Here is a 21537-nt window from a genome sequence, read left to right on the forward strand (position 1 = left end):
GGGTTTTGGTATTGTATTAGCCTAATAATGTGTTAAAATACAGCTCACCCTGTCCATGCTAAGGCTATGTCTACACTGCATTTTCGTTGTTAAAACTTTTGTCATTCAGGGGTGTGTTTTTTTCATATCCTGCAGCAACAAGTTTTAATGACAAAAAGCACCGGTGTGGACCGCCCCTTGTTCGGGGCAGTTTTATTTTGTCACCGGGAGAGCCCTCTCCCGGCGACAAAGAGCGGCTACACGGTGCACCTTACAATGATGCAGCTGCAGCGGCATGGCCACACGATTGTAAGGTGCACAGTGTAGACATAGCCTAAGGCTTTAAAACATCTAACAAAACTCACCCACCCATCATTTACCCTAATGTGCACAAGCCCTCATGTTTTAGTGCTTAGACTCTACACTCCAGCAGCAGTAGATAGGATGTGAGGTGTAGTGTCCAGTGGGTGAGGATGGGGGTTAGGGGTGCAGTGTCAGGCGGGTGGGTTTTAGGGGTGTAGTGACCAGTAGATGGGGTGTGGGGTGCAGTGTCCCTCGGTGAGGATGTGGGTTGGGGTGCAGTGTCCAGCGGGTAGGGTCTAGGGGTGCAGTGACCCGTGGGTGAGGAGGGGGCTAGGGGTGGGGTATACGGGTGCAGTGCCAGTAGCTCAGCTGGAGGAGGTGCAGAAGGGGTGCAGCGCCCGGCGGAGGGGGCCTGAGCCCGGCCGGTGCGAGTGGCAGGCGGCGAGTGGGCACGTTACCTGCGTGCTGGAAGCCCGGCCCAGCCCAGCCCCCCTCCCCGGCGCTGTCAGACCGCGGAGAGGCCGGGCCGAGGCGCTGCTGGGAAGCCGATCCCACTCCGCTCCTCCCCGGCTGCGCCCAGCCGCCGCGGCCATGACCGATAACATCCCCCTGCAGCCCGTCAGGCAGAAGAAGCGGATGGACAGCAAGCACCGGAGCGGGTGAGTGCGGGGTCCGCAGCGGGCACTCCCCTCGGGTCCCGCGGCTGCCGTGGCTCCCCAAACCCCGGCTTCGCTTTTTCCGATGCCCGGCTGGCTGGGCTGCTGCCCCGCGGCTGCAGGGGGCTGCGCCCCTCTAGGGCCCTGCCCGGTGGCTGGGGGCTGATGTGTCCGGCTGGGCTCCGGCTGGTGCTGGGCAGCCAGCCCCGCCCTGGAACCGGCTCCCCGGTCCGCTCTCGGGGGAAGGAAGGGAGCGAGCGATGGGTGGGGATTGCCACCCTCCTCCTCCTCGCTGGGCTGGGGAGAGGCGTCCCGGCAGCGGCGTCCCGGCAGCGCCGGGGACCCCGGCTCTCTCGCCATGTGGCTGGCTGGGGCGCAGGGGGCTCGGCTCGCCTTTGTTTGTTCCAGCAGGGCCCGGCCCCCGGGCAGCAGCCGCACAACCCGCCCAGGAAAGGACACAGCGGGCTCTGGCATTAGGGGGTCCCCTCTCCTTTGGGAAGGGGAGGTTGGACTGGGAAAAGCTCCCTTCTTTTGGGAGGGGGCCTAGGAGGGTCGCTGGCCTTGCAGGCCCCCCCCCCCCGGGGAGGCTGAGAGCTGGTGTTGGAAGGTGGCATTACTAGGGGACCGATCTAGGTCTCCTCTCCGCCCGGGGCTGCCTGGCCAAGGTCCTGCAGGGCGGCGGCCGCAGTGGCGTTCCGGCAGGAGCTGACAGGTTGTTCCTGACGCCATTGTCTGTGGCACACCCAGCGCCGCGATCCCAGCCCAGCAAACGGCAAGAAAAGGGCAGGATTCTGCCATGGCAACCTGGTTACGCTAAAATGATAGGCCCTGCTCCCTTGTGCGGGCGGAGAGCCCCTTCCCTGCCGTCTCGCCCTGTGACTGCAGGACCTGTGCATCTCAGGCTGGGTGAAATGAAACAACAGAGCCCTCTTGGAGGCTCGTATATTGCCAAGCTTGAGGAATGAGCCTCAGATGAAGTCACTTGGCACTCCATTTATTACTGCTGTTATGAAGAGATCACACCCAGTTTTTCTTCCTTGCACAAATGTAAACAAAGAAATAGCCTGACAGCTTTAAGCCGTAGTGATCAGGAACAAACTGGCAATGGCCAGATTTTCAGACGTATTGACTTTCTCAATGGGAGCTCAGCTCCTCTGAAAATCAGCCCATATGCTTCAGTGGCACTCAGGCACCGTGGTGATTGGGACGGCTATGAAACCCTTGGCTGGATGGCTTGTTAGTAGATTATCTTGGGGGAAGGGGGGGATGTGTATGGCAAGCCATTTGAATACAGATTTTCATTTAATGTATTTATCATTTAACATCTGATCAGGATCATTGTGTTGCTTAGCTCAGCGTAGGCAGAATGCAGGTTGTTGCTTCACTGAGTGGGTTTTATTAATGACAATACACTTGTTTTCAGGAACAGAAATATATTTATAACTTTATAACAAAGGGTTCTAGCTACTCACAGATTTTACCATTTTAATTATATTGGTACAGCTAAAGCAGTGCAACCCCTGATGATGTATTGATTATATTGATATAAAGGTGGTTTATTCCTGTGTAGCTATTCCCATGCAGGTAAGGGAATAAGCTGTACCAGTGTTTTATACCAATGTAACTGTGCCCACACTAGGGGTTGTACTGGTATAACTATTTCAGTTAAAAAAAAAAATCACAACCCTAACTGACAACATTATACCAGTACAAAATCTGTGTATAGATTTGGAATCCAAACTTGCTGACTGGAAAGTAATATTGTATTATGATGACAAATTGTGATCCAATGACAAATTAATCTTTTTTTGTTTTAAATATCGTATACAGTTGTAGCAAATACACCAAAATCTCAGAAGAAATAATGATTATGTTGGAACAAATAAGGAAAAGTAAAATGATTCATTTTATGTAGAAAGACTTCTAAATTTTGTTTGATTTTGTTGCTCTTATGTAGAATAATACTTTAGATTATTGAGCTTTGAAATGTGTTAACTAATCCTAACTACATCTCCACGTGATAGGGGTAGTGTAATAGGTTAGTACCCATTCAAAAAGTGTCCAGTGTTTTATTGGTTTTAAAAAAAGCAATTTGAATGTATTAATGATTTCATAGGAATAGTAAAATATTTTCCAACATCCTCGTCCACAATTGCCACCTTCCTCCCCCCCCCTCCCCCGGGAAAACAACAACAACAAAAAACCATCTAAAGCAAACAAAAATCTGCCCCAAGGGAAAAAAATCTATTGGTTTTCCAGGTAAACTTGCATCTCTCTCCTACACAATCCATTTCTTAAAGCTTTATTTTTCTAACACAAATCCTGTTCAACCAATGCATGTTCTTTTTTTTTTTTTTAATTAATCAAGCTATTTGAGGTTTGGCATTTAGGGTCTGTGTACAGTTCTTTAAGGAAAACAAGTGACTTATGTTGGAAAAGGTTGAAAACCCCACCTTTAAGGGATGACTTATTGATTGACTTCTCAATAACCTGCAAGGAAAAGTCAAGAGCGAACTTTCAATAGTATGACAATTTGTTCCTGGTTCCAATTGATCAGCATTATCAAATGCATTTTTGAGAAGTTAAGATAATTCAGTTTCCAAAGGGGAAGAAAGAAAACACTAAAGAGGCGTCGTGAAGTTTTTCTATGTTGATCTCCTCGCTAACAATCTTTCCACACCTTCTTTCACTTAAGCAGTTATCCTGTGATTTGTCTGAATTTTATTGTTAACTCTTGAATACGCAGTCCTAGCCTTGATCTGCTAAAACACCAACTGCTGTTACAACAATTCATTAATAATTATTGTGCGTAGTGAAAGACTGGCCCGTGTATGTGAGTGCAGGATGTTAAAGCAGAAATAATGAGTTTTAGAATTCTATCTTCAGAGAACAAAATATAAGATTTCAATGAGGACTTTAAAGAATGTTAAATGTAGTTGAGTATCTTCCTAAGAAGTTAAATATTTGCTTCTAGGAATGGGCACGCAAGAAATATAAAGAAATAACAGAAATATCTGCTTTCCTGCTGAAAGTTCCATTACAAATTTATCAAATGGGTAGACATACTGCACCTGCATAAGTGATGTGTGGAGATGAACTGTTGCCATTCAGCATTCCTGGATATGTTTAGTTTGGTTTGTAGGTTTCTGCTCTCTACCCAGTCAACAAAATTGTCCAGATTGCTTTGCTGTTTTGTGGGACAACAGGAAAAAACAAGGTCAGGGAAGTGAATAGGTGTTAAATTCCAGCTGCGGTGGTTTGACTATAAGCTTTCATAACAAAAAGCTCTTTAGGGATCTTCTCGAACATACAAGTGATAAAGGTCAAAGTTTGTATTCCTGGCATCGTTAGCCATATTTTTAAACCTATCTGTGGAAATACACTGGCACATGCTTTCTTTGTTTAGTTTTACATTTTCTGGAGAAGGTTGGATGTAATGTGATTCTGAAACTTGCTGACTGACTTTTCCGGTTAGTCCATTAAACCATCAACTGCAACCCGTGGATTTGTATTATTGCCGACTGGAGTAACACGTCTGTTTTTTGGGTTTTTTTTACTGCAGTCTTTAAGTTGGATAAAAAGTCTGTGTTACAGAACTGCATAGGTCAAGTTCTGCCTTTTTTATTATAAGATTCTGTAGATAGTATGAAAGTACAAACAGCATATAAATAGATATCCAGGACTATGTGTGATCACTTAAAATGCCTTCAAATAGAAGAGAAAACATAATAGGGGAATCTCTTGTAAATTCCCTGCACATGTGTTGGAAATCAAATGTGTTGTAAGTAGCGATAATTCTTCTTTACTTGGACAATATTATATGTATCACTTTCAGAACCCAGATAGGCAGGAAGTCTTTTTTCTAGAGTTTAAGTACATGTTGAACTTTCTTTCCCCCGTATCTAACGAAGTTGTGAAATCTTTGGTTGGCTAGGAGTTGCAGAAATTGGAAATGAATTATTAAAAGTTAACATAATTAACTGTTATTCAGTACTTGTTTTTGTAGTGAAGTACTGTTCCAATAGCAACATTCCTGTTTGTATTGGGGATATTATGTGAGATGATAGCCTTGTTTACAAAATGTGCTCTCACTTTCACTTTAGCACCTAGAGTTAAATCATGGTCCATTACTCCTCTTTTTCCTTTGGTAGGGTCCACTTCTTAAGTTTAGTCTGACCCTGATCCAGCAAAGCACTCAAGCCTGTGCTTAACTTTAAGCACTTGAGTTTCCCTATTGAAATATATGAGACAATTCACATGCTTAAATGATTTGCTGGACAGGATCTTGAGCTTTAACTATGGTCAAATCTGCAAATTGTTACTAAAATCATGTTAGGTGTTATATATACTCAGTGATTTATAAGTTCATAGTAATTTAAAGAAACTAAGTGCTGTTTAAAATGTGTATATTTATCCCAACACAGAGCACTCCCTTTTATAAGAAATTCAAGCCACTAGAAAGAAAAGGAGTACTTGTGGCACCTTAGAGACTAACCAGTTTATTTGAGCATGAGCTTTCGTGAGCTACAGCTCACTTCATCGGATGCCTAGCTAGATTATTTACTAAAGTTCTAAGACTCCATTCCTGTTCTATCCCCGGCAAAAGCAGCATACGCTTTTGGAGTCTTAGAACTTTAGTAAGTAATCAGCTAGGCATCCGATGAAGTGAGCTGTAGCTCACGAAAGCTCATGCTCAAATAAATTGGTTAGTCTCTAAGGTGCCACAAGTACTCCTTTTCTTTTTGCGAATACAGACTAACATGGCTGTTACTCTGAAACCATTCAAGCCACTGTTTTATGTTAGCATCATTCATGTTATTTTCTGTTGCATTTCTGAAGAAACATATCAGTGAGCTGTTTATACTCTTTAAAGTTTTAGAAGTTAGTTTTGGATAATTTAAAATAATCTTTGGAACATATTGGTGAATTATAATAACCCAAGAACATATTAGAAGTTCTATGTTAAAATATTTGGTCCCCCTTTTCGCCCTATCTCCTCATGTAACTATAAAGATATGTAGCTCTTTTTTAGGGATTTTACTGAGAGAAATAGAGGCTCAACCTGAAAGATAAGCAAAAGTAACTTTGGTTTCAAGTATGTGATTAGCAGGAGTCTGTCTGGAATTGTGAAGCAGGTTGTGGAGATAAACTGAGCACTGTAAATGCATGTTCCTTTTGGTAAAGCCTCTGTTCTAGAACTTCACACTGAAGGTCATTCTAAATACAGCAGTTAACATGAGTAAATCTGGCTAACTTTGTGTCGCTTTCCTCTCTCATTGAGATTTGAGAAAACAATCCTCCCATTCCTAAAAATGAACAAATATATTTCCCTTTTGACACCCCTCTGAGCACCAACATTTTCATTTAATTTATTTCTTAAATAGCACTAGTATAGTTTAAAGGAAAATCATTGACTTAAATCACAGCTCTATCTGAATTTTTTTCCCCTAAGTCTACAAGCAACACCTTTCATAGACGTAATTAAATACTTATGATTAGAATTAGATTTAAAAAAACATATTTTTAAAGTTTAATTTGTAAACTTGACTACACTTTTTGTGAGGTCAATTTAATTGTTTTGCCTTGTATAAGTCAATTTCCCATAGTTTTTTCTGTGTCTGTCTTCCATTCCTCCTTTTTCTCTCCTCACTGACTGAAAGATGGGGTAATCTTTTAAAAAAACAGGAAAGTGTGATTGTAAAACTGCAAAAATTGGCAGGGAGATTCAGATGCAAGAGTGGTACCGGAAACTACTTTTAACTCTCTTTTGAAATTGGATAGATTTTGAATTATTATGAATCACGTTTATTATGGTAGTACCTAAAGACCAGTCAAAAATGTGCTAGGTATTGTACAAACACAGAGTAACACACAGTGTCATTTTCTAAAAGTAATCAAATGTAAATAACCTGGGTGAAAGCACACATTAAAAATCAGAAGCTGTCATTATAGATACTTGAAGGGTAAAAGATGTTCTAGATTATTTTACTCCAATAAGTTGAGATATCTGTTCATTGCTTCAATCACTCAAGTTACCAACATTGAAAGCTGTATTTATTTCTATTAAATTTTCCAGAATTCTCATACATTTTCCTCTAGCAAATGAACAAATAGTTTGTGGGTGAGCAGTAGATGCTAACTGGTGAGGCTGTGATAAAGCTGACCTGTATATTGTTATAGACCGAAAAAGGTGATGAACCCATAATTTAGACACAGTGTGTTTTTACAGAAACGTGACAAAGCTGTAGGGAACCAGTGCTGGGATCCAGTGTTTTAGCTGATGGCATTTCACCCTTGTTCTCGACCAAAACTACTATTCTGTAATCATAACTGCCTGTAATTCTGTCGAGAGAAGCCATAGGTCTTTCACCTTTAGGAGCAGTAGTAGTGTACTCTGCAGTACTGTGTAATATGGGACAAGATTTTTATTTGTTTCCACGCTTTCTGTGAGGAAGGTTTTTGCGAAACTTAATAGTTATAGTGATCACTTTTATTATAATTTTTTCTTTTGAGATTATAAGCTCTTTGGGGGTAGGGACTGTCACTTACTGTATGTTTGTACAGGACCTAGCACAATGGGGCTCTGATCTAATTGATGCCCTTAGGCTATACCACAACACACACACATTATCTTTCTGATAAGTTTCAGAGAAGCAGCCGTGTTAGGCTGTATTCGCAAAAAGAAAAGGAGTACTTGTGGCACCTTAGAGACTAACCAATTTATTTGAGCATAAGTTTTAGTGAGCTACAGCTCACTTCATCGGATGATGTTTCACTTACTGCTTCTTAGTGAAATGTAATCACATCAAAAATAGTGATCTGATTATGTGGGAAATCATTTTGCACTGGTCTAAAAAGAGTGAGAAAATGCCTCTTATAAAAGTTTAATCCAGTTAGATGTCCATGAAATACTTTGAGTTAGACTACCTTTTCCATGCTAGCTTCTGTAAACCAATTGGATTTTCAAGCTTTTTGGATTCTGAAGGAGTTTTCTTAGCAGATAAGATTTTTTTTTCCCTGTGTTTATTTGCAGATGGGGGTGGAATGCATGAAAGCTGATACTTTTGTATAAAACCACCTTTGTAGCAGTGAATGGTGTGCTCTATTCATCATGCTGTTTCCTGTTCTGCAATACGTATATAGAGAGTTTACCTGCGGAAAGCATTGAATACTTCCTTAAATGGAAATTTACTTGCTTCATTTCTGATCAGTTAGATACACAGTTACCCAAATTGTTTGAGCAGATGACTGTTATAATTTAAGGCAGACATCTTGACATTGTTATCTAATGTAGTGAGTCAGATATGCATTTCTATCTGATCTCCAAGTCATTCTGTTGTAAGCTTGCATCTGATACTGGGCTGTATTTCAAATGCCAGTGAAATCTAATACAAATCCTTTTGCTATAAAAAGCGGGGAAAACATTAGCTTTTATTTCAAGCAGTGACAGGAGGAAACTTGAAGGAAAAACAATCTTTGCTGACCCGGAAGTCTACAGCATTGCCATTTTGAAAAAGAGAGAGACTGTTCCCGAGTGTGTCCTTTTGTAAGGACAAAGGAGAGTGGGAAATTTCTGTATCTTCTAGCAGATACAGAAATACACATGTGAGGAGCGATTTAAAAAGACTGGGACTGTTCAGTTTAGAAAAGAGACGACTAAGGTGGGTATAAGAAGTCTATAAAATCGTGAATGGTGTGGTGAAGGTGAATAAGGAAGTGTTGTTGTTTACCCCTTCACATAACACATGAACCAGGGATCACCCAATGAAATGAATAGGCAGCAGCTTTAAAACAAACATAAGGAAGTATTTCTTCACACAGCGCACAGTCAACCTGTGGAACTCATTGCTGTGGGATGTCATGAAGGCCAAAAGTATAACTGGGCCTCAAAAAAGAATTAGATAAGTTCACAGTGGATAGGTCCTTCAATGACTATTAGCCAAGATGGTCAAAGACACAACCCCATGCTTTGGGTGTCCCTAAACTTCCAACTGCCAGAAGCTGGGACTGAATGAGGGTGGATGGACCACTCAATAATTGCCCTCTTTTGTTAATTCCCTCTGAAGCATCTGGTGCTGGCCGCTGTTAAAAGACAGGATACTGGGCTAGATGGACCATTGATCTGACGCAGTAAGGCCGTTCTTATGTTCATCTGTTTGTTCTCCTATTCCTCCATTTCTCCTGGGTATTAGGGGCCTTTGTATTTCTTTCTGATCCATTTGGGACCAGATTTTTTGCTAGCTGTTATAACTGGGATCAAAGCAGTATAATGCACGTCAAGTTGTGTCAGAAGAAGTGCCAAATGGTTGTAACTGACTTGCGGATAATAAAAAGAGGATTGCTGTATTGCATTGGATGTTTTAACGACACTGCTGATCCAAACAGAGCTGGCCTTGGGATAGGGTGCAGCCTGCCTTGGACTGATGGGACATGCAATGGATCATTCCGATTATAGGTTTGAAAAGATGTAATAATTATTTGCTGGGGAGGAGATTGGGAGACCATATTCTTCAGGATGAGTATGGAATTCCAAATCACTCCCAAATCGGCAGGAGAGTGACAGAATTGTACTGTGTTCGTTATGGAGCTGGAGACCGAGGGAACTGTACAAGTTTAAAGCCTGGTCAGGAACCATATGCAAAAGGTGCATAGATTTAATTGAGCATAAACACTGCAGGCTCGGGTGTTTAAGCCATTGCTTTTTCTTAGCAGAATGTGGGTAACCCTCCCATTATGGATGGGATTCACGTTAGTAATTCAGCAAATAAGTGTCCTAAGGTGTAGCAATAAAAAGAAAGATTGGTGCATGCTGCTCAGTGATGTCACAACTATTGATTGTGACACAGTGACAAAGTACAAACTGATATTGTTCACATTCTTTGGGAGTGAAGTGGAGTTTCAGACGAATGTGGATTTCAACTGCCTGAAACCATTTTCGGGCAATAGATAGTGAAATTTGTTTTCCGAAATTACAGCTGCGATAGCAGACGTTGGCCTGTGCTGCCTGCCCTGTGCTGTACAGGAGCTTTTTGTGAGGATTGTAAACAGGACAGAGAGGCCGAATTCCACCCCATGTGTAAACTGTAGGGTGTGGCAGCTACCAGTGCTTCCGAATAACATGCCCAGTCTACAAATAGCCACGAAAGGGGGAGGTCCTGAGCAGTTTCAGCTGTCCACGTGGAAGAAAACTCACTCAGTACTGCCCACTCTAAAGATTTAAAAATCATGTCAGGCTCCCAAAATCATGAGTGCCTTAAAATCATGAGGGTTTTAGAAGGAATGATTTGGGGGTTATTTTTATTTGCCTTCAGGTTTCTGAGTTTTCAGGGAACACTCAGGTCACATTTTGCTGTCTTTAGTCTGCCACGAGCAGGGCTGAAAAAAAAAGAAAGACGAGATCCTCATGTAATCTGACCTCTTGGGAATCTTGTGGTTTAAGAAAAACATCAAATATCAGGAGAATTGGTGACATTGATTACTGTCAAAAGCCATGTATATAGATTTCTGGGAGTTGATGTCCTAACATACGTTGGAGGAAATTTAACTTGTATATCGTATTTATCTGAAATATGACATGTATTCAGTTTTCTGATTCTGGCAAATGTATCTCTTTAGAATTCGTTGATTTCAGCTACAGCAAGATCAGGCCTTGGTCTTTTTATTACTCATGATAGGGCCAAAATGGCAGATACTCATGTTCTGCAAGTAGGTGATATAGAAACATTCCTTTATACTGTAGCTTGGCTAGTATTTTATCTTTCATACTTCAAATACATCTACAGTACAGTAGGAGGAATCCTGTAGGCACAATATCAGTTTTACCCAAGTTATGCTGAAATTTGTGGCTTTCAGGATTTCCCTCTGTGGCTTTTACTAAAGGACAGGGGAGATGTCGCATAGTCTTAATGTTAGCCCCCGAAAAGGGGGAAGAGTAGATTAATGGATTACAGCTGGAAATGTTTATTTCTTGTTTGTTTTAGCTAATTTAAAGTTGGTGATGGGAGGAGCATAGTGCTGAGTCTGTGGGTGTTCCAGGGCTGGAGCAATGACAGGGAAAAAATGGTGGATGCTGAGCACCCACCGGCAGCCATCTCCCCTCCTCTCCCCTCTTTCCCAGCGCCTCTCACCCACCATGATCCCCTGTTCTGTGGTGTGCAGGAGACACTGGCTGGGAGGGGAGAGGAGCAAGGGCTCGGGGGAGGGGGCGGAAAGAGGGGGAGTGGGGGCGGGAAGAGGTGGGTGGGGACTGGGGGGAAGGGATGGAATGGGGGCTGGACCTGGGGCAGAGCCGGGTAGTTGAGCACCCCCCAGCATAGAAAGTCTGCACCGCTGGGGACGAGAGTGGCTTCCATGGCACAAAGAATGCTATCTGGGTAGAAAATCAAAACAGGCTTCCAATTTTGATGTTTTTCTGTGTGACTGTTTTGGAGGAAATAAAAACATTAATACTCCATGCATTTTGTTTTTTTGCCAAATACTGTGTTATGACACACACTAAAGGGCCAAATAAAATTTATATTTATCTGAATATTTTGTACCTTCTATTGTTAAAGTATCAGCTAAGGTTCCTATCACTTAAGGGGGTTGCAGGAAAGGGAGAAAGTCTGCATCTTTTTTCAGTTAGTTTGATTTGGGCATTTAACAACATCTTGGGTATTTACATTTCTACTGCTTCCCATCCATAGTCAGTTCACTGATCCTTTTGTTCATGTGGATCTTCATACAGCACCCATGAAGTAAAACAATGAAAAGCAACAACTCTTCTAGCAAAATATAGTCAGAGCAGTTTTGTGTCACTCGGGCCTAGCTCCTGCAATTGGATCAATGCAGAGAGAGTCCCTGCTACTCTGTTTCCTTAGTTCCAGAAACTTGTTTTGACAGTAAAGGACAAAACAAAACCAGAATCCTTTTTTTTCTATGTGAGTTCCTTATATCTAAGGCTGCATCAGCCTGTGATCTTTTCATGCTAATATGTGAGACTTCAATCAGGGAATGATAAGAGAACATGAATCTCAAATTAGAATTTCTCAGATGTTTCCAATCTAATCTTGGAAGAGATGAGCTAACTCAATGTGTGGACTTGGGCGAGTCACGTTATCTCTCAATGTTGGTTTCCTCACATCTAAAAAGGGAATAATAACACATTACCCACCTACCCTTCAGGGATGTTAATGAGGATTAACTAGTTAATGTCTGTGCAGTGCTTTGAACATATAAAGCACCATAAAAATGCTGCATATCATTAACAATAATACAGTTTATATAGGGCCTTATCCCTAGCCCATGGAAATCTTTTCATTAATGGGCTTTGGCTCAGGCCTATAGTGCCTCAAGTGTGCTAGGTGGTTTGCAGACCAAAAAAGAGTCCAGGTCTCAGCCCGAAGGAGCTTACAATCTAAATGGACAGTGAACAGATAGAAGGTGGCAAGTGATTTGAACAAGCAGCAATGCTCAGTACGCTTCTGTAATTTTTATATGGGTTTATTTAGCAGTTTGCTGGGGGACGATATGGGGGAGAGTCTGTGTTTAATAAGCTTTGTGGAAGAAATATGGGCTGTTTTGTTAAGTGAGGGCAGGGGACGTAGGCTGGATCACGGAGGGGGATAAAATGGAGACTTCTTAAATTAAATATGTCCTTCCAATAGGTGTTGTGAGTGTATGAGATGCTGCGGAAGAAGAGACCCAAGGCCTCGTACGGTTTGGCTTGGCCATCCAGAAAAAAGAGACCAGAGATACCCTCGCAATGTGATCAACAATCAGAAATACAACTTTTTTACATTTCTTCCTGGGGTATGTATGCCCATTAAACTGCATGACTCCGTACCCCCTAACACCTTCCTCATTTTCAGTGGTTTTTACAACATAGTGAATGCTGAACCTTAAGTCAGAGGAAAGAGCTAATATTCTGATCCCTTAAAGTGGTTAGGAATATGCTTCACACACTTTGCCTAAACTCAGGGCTGTAACCAGAGCAGGGCAACAGCCCAGCGCGCAAAGCCATCAGGACAGAAAAATGGGGCAGGGGTTAGGGGGTGCAAATATGCTTGCTCACCCCGGCGCTAAAATGCCTAGTCACAGCACTGCCTAAACTTCACTTTTTGTTGAACGTAAAATTAACTAGTAGTTTGTATGGTTGTAGAATAGATGCCATACAAATCTCGCATTGTTGTCTCTATGGGTGAAATTCACTCTGCCCAAAGCTTATAGGATTTAAGGGAGGGGATGAATGGAATCTACTCGTGTCATGTGGATGGATTTCATTGCAGCCCTTATGCTACTGCTTTTGAAGCTCAGGGGCTGGAATGGCAGCCAGAACACCTCTATACTGTTACATGGGGTTCTTGTTCCACTGAATCACGCAGGCCCTCACAGGCAGTCAGTTCTCTGGCAGCATATTCAGGGTTTCTTTCCAAAATTCACTGGCAGAGCAGACATGCTCTGGTGACTGTAGACTATTACCTAGTGTCCAACATGTGTCTCTTAAGCAAGCTCATTGAGAAACTTCTCCCAGTGCTGGGATACAACTGATCAGATTGCATATGTTGCTTAATGGGTTACCTGGCAGGTTTATTTCTTTTGGCCTATGGATAAGTTATCTCAGTGTAGCACCTGATGAGCTGGTCAGACAACCTGTTCATCAGATTTGACCACCTCCACTCTCACCCCCATATTATGCTTTTCTCAAATCTGTTTATTCATAGTCCTTCAATGAAGAGTTCTTATGAATGTGCTTGGGCATATGGATTTTTGAAAACTGCTCACAGCAAGTACTCCTTTGAATATTTAATATTGGTTTGGGTGATTAGGCAGCTAAGTCACCTGATATGTGTTCTATTCTCTGATTGGATGATCTCACCTCTATAAATAAGAGGATTACCTGAAGAAATCACTGAGGTACTGAATTTCTTGAGGCTATTCTGCGGAGGGAGCAGTTCATTTAGGGAGAGACACATGGCGAGTCAGAAGCAGATTGGGGCAATTTTTGGACATCCCCTTGTTGCCCACCTGTTGGCTGTAGTTTTCTTTGGTACGCTCTTCCTTGCTGGCTGGCACTTCTTCTTGCTGGCTCCAGTTTCTCCCTGACAATGGCAACAGGGCAGATGGCCTTCCTCCCTATCATCATCTCTTCTGTGTTGCATCCACAGGCTACCTACCCTCTGGCTACAGAACCATCATGATGCATGGCCAGATCATGTATGCCCTGTGCTTTCAGCTCACATTGTCATAGGGCATGGCTACACTGGAAACGTCAAAGCTCTGTTGCGGAAGCGCTCCCGCAGTAGCGTTTTGAAGTGTGAGTGTGGTCGTGTGCGAGCGCCGGGAGAGAGCTCTCCCAGCGCTCCTGGTAATCCACCTCCACAAGGGGATTAGCTCCAAGCGCTTGGCTCCCAGCTCGTGGAGCCTGTTTACATTAGTGCTTTAAAGCGCTCTGACTTGCTGCGCTCAGGGGGGTGATTTTTCACACCCCTGAGCCGGCAAGTTAGAGCACTATAAAATGTAAGTGAAGCCAAGCCCATAGTCTCTGTCATCAGTTTAAAAGCAAAACCAGTCCTTGTTGAAACAGAGGTCTGACTGGTGATGGTTCAGCATGCAAGGGACAGTGGAACTACTTTCAAAACCAGTTCAAGTTCAAACTGCATTTATTTTAAATATATATTTAGCAGATTTTTGTAGGCAAAACATAATGTTGGTTAGACATCCGCTATTTACAGTTGCTGTCACTTTTCTGAGTGGTATTGTCAAAAGTTTAAAGGTAAAATCATATGTATGTATTAAAGACTAACTACTACAGAATCTGTTGTATAGCACAGCTACATTTGTGTGCATGTTGTTATATTCACCAAGATGATCTTTTGGAAATTATTTCCAGCACTACTTTGCTATCATTATTTAGGATTTAGACATTACAGGAGCTAGCAGAAATGAATGTCTCTTATCACTAGTTCAATATGCATAACTCTGAGATCTCCATTAACCTCTCCCCTCCTTCCTTTTTTTGTAGGTGCTGTTTAACCAGTTCAAATACTTTTTTAATCTTTACTTCTTGCTTCTGGCCTGCTCTCAATTTGTCCCTGAAATGAGGCTTGGTGCACTTTACACATATTGGGTTCCCTTGGTAGGTAATCTACGGTTTGTTTATTCAAGAAAGTGTCCGTGTTTAAATACAAAATGTCCTTTGTTGTCTTATCTCTCTGATCTAAGTAATTCTGTGTCTCACATGCTTTTTTGGCAGCTTATTTGTAGGAAGTCTGCTCTCTAAATGTTCTGAGTGCAGATGCTTGTTCTCGCTTTTAAATTAATTTCATAAAGGTTGGACATTAAGGTATGCTAGGACTCCGTTACTGATACCCTGTTCATCTGAGTTAATAGGGGCATAATTCTTTGTCTCTTACACAACTGCCACTAGGCATACCCACCACTGGGGCAACTGGCCCACTTCTACACTCCAAAAAAATGAGAGAATAGATGGCAAGCAAAGTAAACAGCTTCCTGGCTACTGTGGGTATTGATCACAGCGGCTAAGTTATTAGAAAGTTAAGGGTGAAGATGGAGGGTCTGCGTCAGAGCATTTTGCTTTGGCACAGCATTCCAGAAGAGGGCTGCAAATCAGGATTTCAGGAAAGCTTGTCAGGTGAAGCAAAGGACCAAAAGGCAGTTTTCAAAAGCGACCTTAATGAATGACCGTATGTGCAATGACAGCAAATCATGCAGTCCCGCCAAACAGTTTGACTTAGAGCCTTTGGATGGGTCAACAGGCTGATTTTAAAATAAGATGTTTTAGTTTCTTAAAATACATATTTTTACCTTTCATTTATTCAAATTTGCTCAGAGCATAGATGCTTCCTCCCGAAACCCCTGCACCCCTGACACACACACTTACTGATTTGTCATTTTCCAAACATATATTTCCCCTGAGGTTGGAAGAAGTCAGAAAGCCAAGTTCACTACAGTCTTTGGGAAAGGATGCTAGCTAACTATTTGAGATGGGGTTTCCCATCTCTCGTTAAAGTTGTTAGGCAGATCTCTAGAGTAAATTGATGCATCCACAAGGGTTCCATGTGGCTTTATTTCAATCTCAAATCTGCAGGAAGAGTTGAATAACTTCCTTATTACAGAGTTCTCAGATGTTTTCTGTCTGCCCCTTACCTCTTGCTGTGTGTATAAACCAAGCTCCCTTTCTGCTGCCAACTGCTCAGAGGAACCTTGCCATATTGCTTTCTCCAGTGGAAGTCAGGGTGGTAAGGTGTCAGGAGATGACTTTTTTTTAATATTTAGGTTCCTGTTTTCAGAATTTCGTGCATTTGCATGTACATGTACACGCCTGGGCAGTCATGACAGATATACATATCAGCTCTCCAGTAAGATGTCTAGTCATTTGTGCATGCAATTCTAAAACTCTGGACATTGGGTTTTATGGCTGACTTCCTTGACTCCATTGACTGTAGAGTACATAGTATTCTGGGACAATAGAAATAAGTGTTTAGGAGCAGACCAGATAAAAAGGGATGGTGATTTAGAATTTTTTTTAAAAAAGGACACAACACTGATTTTTTTGGGAAGGTATGGGGGGGGCGGGGAAGGAAGAGTTGAAAAGGCACAATAAGGAGTGATTGAATGGAATGATAAGATAATTTAAACTACCTGACCAATGCACATAGGAACGCACTGCACAAGCCAATTGAAGCTACAACGGCCACTTAAAAATCTATAAAAAGAAAAGGAGGACTTGTGGCACCTTAGAGACTAACACATTTATTTGAGCATAAGCTTTCGTGAGCTACAGCTCACTTCATTGGATGCATCCGATGAAGCCCTCCTTTTCTTTTTGCGAATACAGACTAACATGGCTGCTACTCTGAAACCTGTTAAAAATCTATGCACCTCTAAACTTTTTTTTCCCTTCCACTTCCAGTAAGCAGCCTCCTGGGGATTTACATCCCTCTCTTGCACATGAGGTCAGCTGGTAGTTAATCACCAAGAAATACCCTATGTTTTCTGCATAGTATTTTAAGTACATTAACAGTTCAGCTTTGACAAACAAATGGCAGAAAACACTTGCATCAAACCTGTGCTGCCATCTGTCTTCACTCAGCAGGGTTGCAAATGAACTGTAGTTATCTGGATCTTCCAACAGGGTTTAGAAATCCTTGGGTGTAACTTGTTGCTTTCAATATAGGAAGCAAAAACATATTTAAAATAATCACAGATCCACAATGATTTTAAAGATGACACTTTTAGGCTGCTCTTTGGAAATCACGGGTGGTAAAATCCCTGCAGTGTTGATGGTAAAACATTCTCCTCATTTTCAACTGAATTGGGAAAAATGATTTCCATTAAATTTACCTCAATCTGATAATCCTGTTTGCAAAAGCAAACTGATACCCCAGAAGTAAAGAATATCATGAAGTTGCTACTAAAACTCTGCTGGTAGTCAGCCCTGTGCCTGGTTGAATTCATGTTTTGGCATATACGTATGACAAAGTTATTGTATTTGCCCTGTTTAGGAAAAGTGAGTGTGTCACAAAACTAGTTTGAACAAGCCCCCTCCACTCCCTCCCTCCTATCCCCCAACAGGTTTTTTGTAGAATCCTATAAGCAATTGTGATTGTCTAGGCCAGATGAGCAATTAGGACTCAGCATATGAGCTGCCAGAGAGTAGTATAAGAAAGGTCTTTGTTCATTACTGACTGCTGATACAAGTGTTCGGTATAGAATGACATACATGATGGCATAGTGAGGCAGCACATGTGGGAATATTTTTGGATGATTATTTGAAATTCAGATACCCAAACTCTTTAGATTCCTGATCCACAAAGCAAGCTAAAAATAATCAACACAGATTGTTTCTTTCCCTTTTATCTGAAAGCATCTAGGAGTTTTTGAAATCGTTAAGTGACAGAGAAGCCTTCAGTCTTTTTTTGCTTGTCAGTTACCCAACTGACATATCTTTGAGTGGCCCAAAGTGAAATGTACTGATCCTAGCCCTTTTGGAATGAAATGCTTCTATCAAAAGATCATCTTGTATATTATTGACTTCCTGGCTTCTGTAATTTGAATCTATTCAATGTCATGTTTACATTATTAAAGCAATTCCAAGCCTTAAGGACATATTCTCTCTTGATGTAAGAATATAATTCCTGTTAATGTTAATGGGCACTATGTATAGAAGGTAATGAGAGACTATCTCAGTAGTTTGTATATTTGACCAACTCTCTTCTCTCCACAGCAAAGCTGGTAGGATTTTTTTGTTTTGTTTTTTTTTGTCTTGTCAAAACATGTTTTTGTTTTTTTTTTTGTTTTGTTTTTTTCATGAAAAATGGCTTTTATTTTCATTTTGGCCAAAAATATATTGGGAACATTTTAATGGTGGTCACACAATGGAGACTCTAATTTTTCAGTATATTGGGATTTTGTCAAAAAAATGGAGAAGTTTATGCAGGAAATTTTGAAAACTTAAAAAAAAAAATCTTATAAAAATTAGCATTTTTTGAACAGTTCTTCTCTATTGTACAGGCAGAAAGTTGCCATTAACATTAATTGGCACTGTGTACAATTTGTGGAATGATTAGAATTATTATCATCTATTATTAGAAGAGGTACCAAAGTGTATTCTTTGCTAAATACTCAAGTGTCCTTGAAAAGGGGGTGGGGAGGCTTGATATTTTAAATCATGTGTATCTTAATTAAACCTCCCGCAGTCTAATAAACAGGAAAGTTTTTAGGCTGAAACTTTCAAAGGCGCTTGAGTTAGGTCCTTTTGAAACTGCCCCCTTTAAATAATGCAAATACATGCAATACCTTCTGCATTTCAAAGCTAATGTCAGATTTTTCCTAATGTATCCTGTGGTTGTGCACCGATACGTATGAACTGTAGTTAAGACACTGCACAATTTTATTGCAGTGTTGTATGTTTTAGGTGAGACTGTGTGCACAAAAACCAAACCTATAAGAATGTCTGAATTTAATTGCAGAAAATGCTCTCCTTCAGTTTCAGTAAACCAGAGACAGTTTCTTGTTTGAAAAAAACAAAACAAAAAAGGACATGCGAAAAGGTTAATTATTGTCAGTGTCAGGTAGTAATATTGTGAACACTCTATGCCCAAGGTTTTCCAATATGATCTGTAATTTTGGGGTGCCTGACTTGAGGTGTCTTAAAGAGGCCTGATTTTCAAAGGGTAGGTGCTCAGCACTTTCTGAAAATCAAGTCCCTTGAAAGGTAGCTTAAGTTGGGCACGCAAAAATTCTTATCCCATTTGTTATTTACTTATCAGACCCTTTTCGGCATTATTTATAAATCTGTCTGTGGTTTTCATGTTTCAACTGTCATGCTTTCAAACAAAAAAAAAAAAATTGAATTTGATTGGTTGACAAGATCCCTGCTGCCTGATTACAAGATTCTGTAATATGAATTTTCACATGGAGTGTAAAGCACTTGCAGCTCTGTTCATTGACATGCCAGATTTAGCAATGTAGTGAATCAGAGCTGAATAATGTCTAATATAAAATGAGTTTGCGATACTAGCCCATAGAGGGAGTTGCTTTGTCTGAGCTCTGCTTATTTTTAGAGTCTGGTAATACTAAAAGTATGATGTGCATGTTCTCCATGCTGTAAGAAACTGAAATAGTTCCTCTCGTCTATGCTTTAGTACTGTGAGTAGTCACATTAATCTTGAGGCACTAGTCATGGTAATAAAGTTAGGCACATGTATGTTCGTAGGATCAAATTAGATGAACTGTCCTGGATAGTCTTGTGCTTAAGGCACAAGACAAGGTCTCAGGAGATCTGGCCGTGCAGTGGGTTTCCTGTGTGATCTGGGGCAAGCCACAGCGGCCCAGGCCCTTCAACATGTTTAGGCATCTAACTCCCTTTGATTTCACTAGGGGTTAGCCCATATTTACGCTACAGCGGCACAACTATGGCTCTGCAGCTGTTCCTCTGTAGAGCCGTAGTATAGATGTTTCCTGCATCAACAGAAAGAGTTTCTCCATCAGTGTAGGTAATCCATCTCTCCAAAAGGCAGTAACTAGATCAATGGAAGGATTCTTCCATCAGTCTGGCTGGGTCTGCAGGGGGGGTTAGGTCAAACTAACTATGTCGTGCAGGGTGAGAAATTTTTCAGAGCCCTGAGTGTTGTAGCTAGGTTGACCTAAGTTTTAGATGTAGACCAGGTTATGCACCTGAATACCTGCTAGGAGCCAGGCCTTAATCTCTCTCTGCCTCAGTTCCCATCTGTAAAATGGAAATAAAACTTCCCTACCTTACAAGGGTGTTGTGAGGGTAAATTGTTTGTGATGTGCCTGGCAAGCAGTACAGAAAGCCTATAAATAAAACTATATTTAAAAAATGTGAGTGTATTGTTATCTTGGTATCAGTGTTCTGTATGATACTCATCATAATAAGTAAGCAATAATAAGTCAGGAAAACAAGACGAAAACATTGAATATAGACATGGGCATTGGTCAGTATTGTGCATTACACGGATCTGAGACAGAGGATGTTTTCTGGCCTCTTACCCATTTAGTTTTTTTCTCCCCCTTTAGGGTTTTGTGCTTGCAGTTACCATCATTCGCGAGGCAGTGGAGGAGATCCGATGTTACACACGCGACAAGGAAGTAAACTCCCAGATCTACAGCAAGCTCACAGCAAGAGGTCAGCTCTTTGGCTCCAGCTCTCTGCCTCTGCCCCGCTGTATCCTGTAGCAGACTGCTGGAATAGCAGGAGTTGCAACTCAATCAAATGTTGCTGACAGTCAGAGAAGCAGAGTTCAAGGAGGGCGGGAGGGTTACAGGCATGCAGGCACGTGGCTTAATGTCCACTTTGTTGCTTTTAGCACTAGAGCACTACAGGTCTCGGTAGACTTGCAGATAGCTTCTCGCGCAACTACAGTTGAAGCTGCCAGTTATTGAACGTTCCCCTAGGAAATAAATCGAGAGCAAATGTGAATGGGCAAGTTATTTCAAGTAACTCCTGGACACATTGTATGCAAAGTGGTAAGAATCTCAGTGTTCTATTTATAGGGTGTGTGAGGCTGTATTTGGTACTGTGCAGGCTGAATGGAAAGATGTAGTTCCTTTCCATAAATTTAAAATTTAAATTACACACACACACACACACACACATCAGTCCAGGCAAATGTTGGATGTAGGTTGAACTTCCAGGCAGATCAGGCTCTTGAAAACTGATAGGCCTAAATCGCAGGCCATTGTAAAACCTGTGCCCTGACCTTTCCTTTGTGGTACCATGGCACGTTGGAGAAAATGGAACCTGGAATTGAATCACCTTGGAGTTCGCTTCTGCAAAATGAAAGCAAAGTATCCTTGTCCCTCCTCTACTATAGATCCTTTAGTTGCCTGATTATCAGTGAATGGCCTCATGGGAGCAGTGTTTTTTAAAGGAAGGGAGGTCCCTCAGTGGCCAAGGAGAGGGAGAGAGATCCAAGAGCAGCAAGGAGATGGTAGATGGAATGAAGGCAAAACTAGGCCTGTGGTAGCGATCGTGTGGGGGTTCAAAATTGTATTTTATTCACATGAGTAGTCGTGCATGAGTCTTTCAATAATACTTTTGCTTTCCAGGTACACTTCCTGGCTTGTCACTTGT

At 41.6% G+C, this 21537-nt stretch overlaps 1 protein-coding gene across 1 annotated transcript in view; it reads left to right on the plus strand.

Annotated features, from left to right (window-relative positions):
• Nucleotides 1-712: 712 nt before the first annotated feature.
• ATP9A (ATPase phospholipid transporting 9A (putative)) overlaps nucleotides 713-21537 on the plus strand; it is an 85327-nt gene continuing 64502 nt past the window's right edge. The window contains exons 1-4 of the mRNA XM_074969976.1: nucleotides 713-941; nucleotides 12584-12728; nucleotides 14941-15054; nucleotides 20481-20589. Of these exons, the coding sequence (XP_074826077.1) occupies nucleotides 874-941; nucleotides 12584-12728; nucleotides 14941-15054; nucleotides 20481-20589 (436 nt within the window). The 5' untranslated portion in view covers nucleotides 713-873. The remainder of the gene's footprint in view (nucleotides 942-12583; nucleotides 12729-14940; nucleotides 15055-20480; nucleotides 20590-21537) is intronic.

This window comes from Natator depressus, chromosome 13 (assembly GCF_965152275.1).
Source record: "Natator depressus isolate rNatDep1 chromosome 13, rNatDep2.hap1, whole genome shotgun sequence".
Lineage (NCBI taxonomy): Eukaryota > Metazoa > Chordata > Testudines > Cheloniidae > Natator > Natator depressus.